The following is a 9,848-nucleotide window of genomic DNA, read 5'->3' as shown; positions in this document are numbered from 1 at the left end:
CTAAACTTGTTACACACATACATTATATATATATATATATACATCAGTTAGACTATGGAAGGTCAGGGTGTATGATAAAAGTGTTGAAAACATTTTATTGGCAACATACAGAGAGACAGCAACACACTCTAATTGCATGGCATGCCAGCACAGTTTGTGAGGGATTGTGCAATCCAAGGTGAGGCTCAGCTCACTGGTGCCGCACCGTGCGACTCTTCCCTGTATTTGAACGGGAAATGCAAAAATTCAGCGATTCTGAATTAAAAAATAATCAAAATTGTTGGAATTGTATGGAGAATAAATTTATAATACAGATCAGTGGGCAAATATCAACATTTATTTTATTTTATCATTATTTGTTTTTTTTTTCTTTCCATGATGACAGGTGAGGTTCTGCCTCCCCTGACCGCACGTCACTGGTGTTTTCCATATTCGATTCAGGCTGTGGGAATATAACAATGGCTACAACTGATTTGTCTGTTTACATCCTATTTAACTCGACCCTAAATTTCTTCAGGGATCTATCCTCTTTTGTAAGAATGAGCAGTTTTTGAAGCAATGTGTTCTGAGCGACCTTCTGACCTTTCCTGAGAGCCCGTGACTTGAGGTGTATTTCGCCGTCAATATTATTATTTTTATTATTATGAACAGTGATTTTGAGGACAGTTTTGCTCTCATTTATGGTCTGAATGTATTCCTTTCGATATTATTTGGGGTTATTTCATTGACACTAGGCCTTTTCTCTATATTTCAGATATATCTCTATATTATATGGTGTAAGTGAAAACCTGAGCTGGTGCAAGCTGCGTCCCCCAGCAAGGTGAAAGGACACAATAGCAGAAGTTATAAAGACATTTTTTTTCTTTATTCTGTGAGCCGTATGGCTCCAAAATTCAACTTCTCTGGACTAATTTCAACTTTTGTGACTCTCTTTTAGAAAATAATTATGATATTTTATTTTACTATTGCCTAAGAGGCTTTGCGGAGGCTGTAAACTGACTCTCCATCTGCTGCTGAATTGTTTGATGGTTCACTTGATAGGCCATGCAGTGACTCTTTTTGTCCAGCAGATGGAGCCAAGCTATCAGTAACCAGTTATTTGACTCCTCTTTCTCCCTTTCAGCAAACAGCTCCCCTGACACAGTAGGAAGTGCTTTTCTACCCCCTTTTCCTTCTTTTAAAAAATTATACTGAAGGCTTTTTCAATTAGTAATCAGTCTTCATTATTTAATTTTTGATTTTGTTTGTTTTTTTTACACATTTATTCTAATTTTTATCAGTAATAATTTCTTTTTCTTTTCTTTTTTTTGCATTTATATTTTAGGGATTTATTTGTTTTTTTAAGAGGATAAAGGTTTTTCTTCCATAAACCCAAAAACACTTATGTTTATTATTATTCTTTATTTGTTTATGTTTATTAATGCCTTGATATTTTCATTTTATAAAAATTATTTTAACCTGGGTTTATTGCATTGACACCAGGTCATTACATTAAAAAGCCAGTTATTCAGTCTGGCATCAGTTTTCTAAAAGATACTCATATATTCCACATCATTCAAAATATTATTACATTATGGCAGCCATTCAGTGTGGCTTCAGCCTTTCCACAAACATTAAAAAATTCCACATACTTCAAACACTCTTAAATTATAAAGGCAGCTATTCAGTTCAATCAGGAGAGACTAAGAGTAAAAGAGAAATGGTTTATTGGCACATGCATGATATATGAAACATGAACAGTCTTTGGCGGTTAGACCCCAATGAGGTGAAACAATATGTATATATAAATGGGGGTGATGAAGCTGTAGTGAAGAGAAACCCCCCCCCAAAAAAAATTTAAATAATAAGACAGGATACTCAGGTTAAGACATGCATCCTTACCTCAGCAGACAGCACAGTTCTAATGAGATAAACCATGAGGATTAGGCACAAAACAAAATGCAAGCACAACAAGCTGAAAAGGAGATGGTAGTTAGCAATAAAGAAATGTAATAGAAATAGGATGGACTGGGTGAAATAGATACTAGGATCATACAAGCAGAGGTAAGAGAGCACAGTCAGCGTGGGGTCTACCGCAATAGGCTGCATGCGAAGAAGGAAGTAGGGTTGACTTGAAGGAAAACCTACCCCCCCCCCCAAAAAAGAGAGAGAAGGCAGCCAGAATGACTGATAGACCAGAGGGTTTGAAAAGGAAAGTATGCCTAAGGTGAGGAGTAATAAACGCTGAGATGAGGACAAGAAAGAGAAAAGAAGGTCAGATCAGCTAAAGAATTAAAGGTGTACAATCAAAAGAAATAGACGGAGATGCACAGATAGGCGACGCTTGAAGCCTGAAAGACAGGATAGGGAGGCAATGCCGGCGTTTGGCCTGGTCATTGGAAAAGACAGAGATGCAGCATGGAGTTTTTTTTTTTTTTTTTTTTTTTTTTTTTTTTGAAACAAAGGATAGGGAGGCAATGCCGGCGTTTGGCCTGGTCATTGGAAAAGACAGAGATGCAGCATGGAGTTTTTTTTTTTTTTTTTTTTTTGAAACAAAGGATAGGGAGGCAATGCCGGCGTTTGGCCTGTTCATTGGAAATAGACAGATGCAGCATGGAGGTTTTTTTTTTTTTTTTTTTTTTGAAACAAAGGATAGGGAGGAAATGCCGGCATTTGGCCTGGTCATTGGGAATAGACAGAGTTGCGGCTTGCATGATTTTTTTTTTTTTTTTTTTTTGCATGAGGTCCACTGATCAGTTTCACTTAGCTGAAGAAAGACAGGATAGGGAGGCAACGCCGGCGATCGCCTGGTCGTTGGAAATAGACAGAGTTGCAGCATGGAGGTTTTGCATGAGGTCCACTGACCAGTTTTCACTTAGCTGAAGAAAGACAGGATAGGGAGACAACGCCGGCCATCGCCTGGTCGTTTGGATGGACAGAGATGCAGTTTTTTTTTTTTTTTAACAATAGAAAATTCAAGATGATAAAGCAGAGATGCAGAAAGAAAAAGGGGGAAAATGTATATATAAATATAAATGTTGAAACCCATGAACCAAAAACCACCACCAGTTATATGTTGCTTACCTGAAATTAAGGGATTAGAGATCTTTGATTAGCCAGCACAGCATTGATGTCTGGTTGAATGTAGGACGTGAAAGCCAGAGATGACCAGCGGCCCAGTTGTTGCAGGGAAGAGGGAGAAATACCTTGATTTGCCGCAGAGGTAGCGGCTCCTATTCTAAAGGAATGACCTGAATAATGTTGAGGAGGCAGATTGCATTTAACAAGAACTTTCTTTAAATGACAGGTAAACCAAGACTTTGACAAAGGCAAATTGCCTAGAGTGAGAAATAACGGAGAGTGAAGGCTAGTGGATGGTCTAAATTTTAAGTATTTCATCATAGACTTGAATGGGCAAAATTGAGTATCTGTGCGGGCCACAAGCACGGTGCATGCACCGCCGCATTTAGAGTGTTTCAGATTTAGACGATAGTGATTTGGATGAAAAGACAGATCGGAAAAAGTGATATCCCGATTAGGATCAAAACCTTGAGAGAGAGTAGAAAATTCTCCGGCTCTGAGAAATGCATAAAAAGCTAAGGAAAATACTGCATCCAGAAGGGTGTCAATGTAAGGACAGAAATGCCTTTTAACAACATTTTAATCGCTGGGTTGGAAAACAGACTGGGAAAGGAAGGATCGTAACAACGAATATTAAACTGAATGCCGGCAATTAACCCGCGAATGTACTGAGGTTTGAAATGGCGAACGTCAAAGCAATAACAAATAAATGCACAGACAGTATTAATGGAAACAGGTTTAAGAGGAGTGGAGACAGAGACACAAAACATGGCAAAGGTGCTCCAGGCCAAGTCATATGTTTTGAGCGTGGAAGCAGCTAAACCCTTCCTCATATAAACCCTAGCAGACTCCAAATATTTACACATGGGGGGATTGTTTAGAAAAGAGCTAGATATTTGAGTGGGGGCACTTGAACTGGCACTTGGCTGGCATCTGGGCAAAGTCGTCGGAAAATCTGGAAATTGAAACGGGAAAGAGTGTCAGCAATGATGTTAGAATGACCGGGCACGTGACGGGCAGTGATAATAAAGTTGTAAGTGATGGAAGACCACGTGATACTCCTCATGAAAGGCATGATCTCTTTAGAAGAGGAGCGCCCTTTGTTTATAATGCTGACAACTGCTTGATTGTCGCACAGCACTGAGATGCGTTTGCGCTTCCGGTGCGCGCCCCAAACTTGGCATGCCACTGCTATGGGATAAATCTCGTACAGCGCAGAGGAAGCATCGTGGCTGGCGAAGGAGGGAGGCCAGCGGCTTGCGAACCACTTTCCTTGAAAAAACCCCCCAAAACCTACTGAAGGAGCCGCATCTGTGAAAAACATCAGAGAGTCAGATGAATGCACGAGCTCGTCATAGAAAAAAGTAACGCCATTCCAGTGATCGAGCAGGAAAGACCAAAAACGCAAGTCTGAGCGGCAACCTTCATCTAACTCAATTAAATCGTGCAGGTTTGGCACGGAGGACGCCGTGTCCAGGAGCCGAGAAATGAAAGAGCGCCCCTGAGGAATGACGCGCATGGCGAAGTTGAGGTGGCCGAGGAGGGAGAGTAACTGCTGTTTAGTGATGTTTCCGGCAGCGCAGAAGGATTTTGCAATATCGCGAATGCGCTGCAATTTCTCTGGAGGGAGGGACGCCTTCATATCGACTGAGTCCAGAATGATGCCGAGGAACTCTAGGCGTGTGGCTGGACCGAGGGTTTTCTCAGCAGACAAGGGAATGCCGAGGCTTTGAAAACAGTTTTTTAATTTGGACAAGGAAGAACCTGAGTCATGGGGGGGATCTATCAAAAGAAAATCGTCCAGTAAATGAAGGACAGAGGGGACTCTGACCCTGTTTAACAAAATCCAGCAAAGCGCCTCTGACACTTGGTTTAATATGCTTGGGCTGCTTCTGCAGCCGAAGGGGAGACGCACGGCAAAATAATATTTGGAATCCCACTTGATGCCAAAGAGATTCCACTGGGACGGATGAATGGGAACTATTTTAAACGCGTCAGTAATATCTGCTTTAGAAAGCCAAGCACCTTGCCCCGACAGCTTGATTAATTTAATGGCATTATCGACTGTGGCGTAGTGAAGAGAGAATGGCTCAGATGGGATCAGGCTGTTGACGCTAGCGACGGGGCCGGAGCGAGGTGCGGACAGATCAAAAATTAATCTTTTCTTCCCTGAGTATTTCCTCGTGGCTACGCCAATAGGGCTTGTGCGAAATATGGTGAAAGGAGAGGACTGAAAAGGGCCGATAACGTAGCCTTTGTTAACCTCCTTATCTAACAACTGAGAAACTAGCCCTGGTTCTTTAACTGCTGACTGGAGATTCTTTGCCACATAAGTAACTGAGGGAGGAGAGAGGACTCCGGTCCGAAACCCTTGGGAAAGGCCTGTGAGAAGGTTATTCACAAACACAGAATCAGGGTGAGAAAACAGTTCTGCTGCTATTGCCTGAACGTTTATTGGAGTAGATGGATGGGTGCTCAGAATGTCTTTGAACCACATTGATTGTCTGGTCGGGGAGGGTTTCGTTGAGCAGGGAAGCGCATAGGGCAGACGGACCGCGGGTGCGCATCTCTGCACCTGCTGCAGATGTGAAGAAAGTAACAATTGGGGAAGGAACATACGTTTTCATTGAAATTGTTACAGATGGGGATATTGTTAACGCGCAGCACCTGACGACCTTTCCTGTCAGTGGCAGGCTGCGTCGGTTGCGCAGGAGGCACATGGGAGGTTCGAAACGGCACAGCGGGGCACAGGGAGGCGGCGTGACCAGAAAGTCCGCAGGAATTGCAGGAAACAACTGGAGAGCCTCCAACGACCATAACCAGAATTTCAGAGTCTAAAACGGACCAGTCTAGGCGTAGATTGAACTGAGTGATATAAAGCGCAGCTTTACTAGCAAAGGCTTTGTGATAAGCGTAGAAAATGTTCTTCCCGTACTTGAGATGGAGGTCGCCAATTAAGGCCAGATACGCGTCGAGTTCCTGCCTCCTCTCTGGGTAGACTGCACAAATAACATCACAAATAAAATGCCAAAAGCCGCTAAAAATTGCCCGATGGATAAATCTTTGTTTAGCCGGGGATCAGCAGACTTAAACACGGCAGTGATGTGCTCTCCCGTAGCGATGGCTTTATCGCACTCGGGGGATGGCAATATAAGGCTGACTAAATTAACGTCTTTGCCCTGAAGAATTTTTGATCTCATACGCTGAGATATATTAGCTGCTTGAGGTACGTACGGTCTACCTAAAGGAGGGGCTGGAAGGGCTGAAGCCAGGGAATGCTGAGAGGTTCCCGTAGCGAGGGGTGACTGAAGCATGGAGGCCTGCGCGGCGGAAAGAGTCGCTGAAGAAGCCGGGGCACAGGCGGTCTCCAGCGCTTGGAGGCGTGCGTCAATGACATGAATAGAGTCGGATATAGACTGCAGGGTGGAGACCAGGGAGCTATCCACGGCGCCTGGGATGGAGGAAGAGGAGGGAGCGGGAGATCCAGATGCCGTAGCGGCCTTCCTTCTCTTCGGCTGAGAACGAACGGATTTCCTGGTCCGTTTACGGCCTCGAGCGGGCGCGGGAGGAGAGCCAACTGGGACAGCTGAGTCTTGCCCGGGGAACGAGTTTTCAGAAGAATCACGGCATACTTGTTCAGCCAACTCACGAAGTTGGGCGATGGGAAGGCCCGATGCAGGAGCAATGCCATGATCGCGAAGCTGGGACAAGAGGAGCGCAGTTTCATCTGGAGGAAAACTACCTCGAGACAGTCGAACGCTCCTGCGCCGGCCATCAGAAGAAAATGAGGGAAAAACGCCGGAGCTAGGCCCCTCGAGGGGATCGTGGTCGTGGTCTGACATTGGTTTGAGGAGCAACAAACAGCAGCAAACGGTGAGTAAGGCATAAGCCATACGCGCGATTGACTGAATGACAACTGATGGAGCAAAGACAGAGGCGATTTAAAGATTTGGCAGCAGCAAATTGACTGGCTATCGCGACCGTGGCAAAATCTGATTGGATAGTAAAGACGAAGGTGAACGCCCACAAACAGCTGATTAGAGGGAATAGGAGGAGAGAGGCGGAGTAAAGGAAAGTTGTGAAAGAAGGCAGCGTAATAGAAGGTCTTCCTGATTGAACTTACGCTAAGCTACATTTGTACAAAGCCCTTCAGAAAACACTTCAATATTTCACTTCATTGTCATTCTCATTTCAAATCAAGTTTGATTGATGCCTCTCAGCCTCTGAGTAATCTCTATTAAATCAACTGGCCCAAGACAGCTTGATCAGTGCTGTGACTGTGCATTCAATTTAGGAGGAAATGCAACGGCCGAAATCATCACAAACCTTTAAACCATTAAATTCTTTTATAAATACACTTTAGCAGACATGCCTGTCTGTACAGGCCTGTATGCCTATCCAAGCATTCAAGCACACATGCGCACACACACACAAACTTAAACACACACACACAATGTATGGATTTCTGCATAACAGAATACATATGGTATTCTGAGCTACACCTGTAGCCATTAATCTGTTTGCCATATAAACTACATCATACAAATGGTACTATTAATGTAGCTGTGTAATGTGCATAATGCTATACATTTGAAAAAATAAACCCACACACATTTTAGTGGCATTTTGTAAGTTTTCAGTTTCTAACGGTGGAATTTCCGAGTGTCCATGAAGGCACCTCGATTCGACTCGGTTGTGTGACGTCGTCGGACCATTAACTTCTCCCACGTCTGTTGAGGTGAGTGGCTGTTTGTCTCCGTTCCTGTCTCTTTAATATAAAAAAAGCAGTTAAATAGTCAGAAATATGTAAACTGACAGTAAATTGGCATGATAAGCAATAAATACGAACAGGAAATGAAACCTCGGTCGATAGGCGGTCAGGGGGAGGGGCGGGAGAGAGAGGTGCGTCGAAGTCCGGTGGTTTAAAAGCTCCTACACATGATCAACGGTAAAAACGCTTTGCGCTGGCTGTCCCATATTTTCCTATGGAGAGAGCGGTGGCGCCCGACCTAGTGAGTAGGGTCTCTCTGCAGAACCGGAGGCAGCAGTTTCAGGACCGCACCTCCAGGACCGCAGTTGTAGGACCCTCTTGTTTTCACAACAGCGCCACGTTGCGAGTTGTTATTCAATAAAAAGGATGTTCACAAAAAAGACATGTCTTATGTTTCTGAACAAAATGTAAGATAAAATGATTCTGGTATGTTTTAGAGCAATTTTAAGATTTTTAGGCATATTTTGATGATAATGAAGTACAATTATTTTGGCATTTGGGTGGAATAAACCTCCAATATTATAGTTAGAAAGTACCTTTAATATTGTATTAAGTAGTATATGGGTGGAATAAAACTCCAATATTAAAACCTAGGGGCCTAGGTTTTAATATTGGAGAAATGCAGGTGTGAATCTGCGTATTTTCATTATATCTGGATAATATCAGGAATCACAATTGTTTTGGCATTTGGGTGGAATAAACCTTTAATAATGAATCACAATTAAAACTTTAATAGTGAATCACAATTATTTTGGCATTTGGGTAGAATAAACCTTCAATATTATCGTTAGACAGTCAATAGTATTTTGCTGTCATCCAGTTCAATAGGTGGCGCTATCGCAGAAAACCTACGGTCTTTCGCAGAAAACCTACGGTCTTAGAAATGCGGTCCCAGAACTGTGGGGGTCCCAGAACTGTGGGTCTGAATCTGCAGCCTCCGGGTCTGCAGATAGGTACTATTGGACCTAGTGGATCTGCCGCTCACCACTGCGCCCAAAGTTCAAATTACTTTGACCTCGTTTGCCGCTGACCTTTCAAAGCGCAACCAATGAGATTACAGCTGAATGTGATGTAGCCAAAAGCTACACATACAAACAGAGGAGGGAGGAGAAAATGAAAAAAAAACTCATTCTCTGTGTTTCAGAGTTCCCCAAACTGTATAACACATTAAAATCATACCACGATCTCGGCAGGAAGAGTATTGCTTGGCAAAATGTCAGTAGTCAGATCGGGCTACCAGGCTTGTTATTAGGCAGAGTTTACGAGCTACCGTTAAGCTAAATACAATGCTAACGTTAGTTTAGCTGTTTGTGTACACGTTCGCTAGTCTATTCCAGGCAGACACAGTGACAGGATCAGTGCTTCGTAGCTATATAAACTGTCCTTTAGCTCAGCAACAGTAAATCCTATCATGTTGTTACATAGAGCTGTGGTTAGTTTTCGCAGAAGGTGAGTCTGCTTTTTCCTCCTCGTCCTTTTTCTTTCTGGAGTGACAAGTAGGGTTTGGTGTTGCCTAGCAACAGTGAATAGCTCCCACTTGTTGATGATGTATACCTGAGCTCCTCTGCGTCTGCTCGGCGCCTCTGTTAGCTGCATTAACATATCTGCAGTAACAAGCGCCTGTCTCCCCACATTCCTCTGTGTGTATGAATGTAGCCCTAGCTTCAGTAAACACAGAACACAGGTGAGAGAGAGGAGGAGAGACAGTGTGACAGTAAATATTAAATAAAATAAATTAATAAAGCAAAGGGCATCTTGAGGGAAAGACTGAATCTTATATTCAGGATACTTAAGCATTAAGTCAGCTAAGGTATATATAGGCTAATTGTCTTTCTGGTGTAACCAGTCACATATTTGCCTCTGTTTAATTAATTATGTCTCATGTGATGATGTTTTTATTTGACAATTATTCGCTGATAGCTTTATTACTTGAAGATTGTTGGTTATGTGTGAACGTTTGCTTAATGTAGTGTGTGTAGAAGTGCCTAGAATTTGAATATTTATTATGAATGTACTT

The 9,848-nt window shown here is 42.9% G+C and overlaps 1 protein-coding gene across 1 annotated transcript; it reads right to left on the bottom strand.

Moving 5' to 3' along the window:
- Positions 1-3,937: 3,937 nt before the first annotated feature.
- LOC146306365 (uncharacterized) lies at positions 3,938-6,953 on the bottom strand. The gene is made up of 3 exons (XM_084711492.1): positions 6,302-6,953; positions 5,728-6,059; positions 3,938-5,638 (listed from the first exon to the last, which is right to left on the bottom strand). The coding sequence occupies exons 1-3, from the start codon at positions 6,951-6,953 to the stop codon at positions 3,938-3,940; spliced, it is 2,685 nt and encodes an 894-aa protein (XP_084567618.1).
- Positions 6,954-9,848: the final 2,895 nt, after the last annotated feature.

Source organism: Lutjanus erythropterus, chromosome 22, assembly GCF_056507025.1.
Source record: "Lutjanus erythropterus isolate fLutEry1 chromosome 22, fLutEry1.hap2, whole genome shotgun sequence".
Classification (NCBI taxonomy): Eukaryota; Metazoa; Chordata; class Actinopteri; order Lutjaniformes; family Lutjanidae; genus Lutjanus; species Lutjanus erythropterus.
This window is presented reverse-complemented; position numbering and strand designations above follow the sequence as displayed.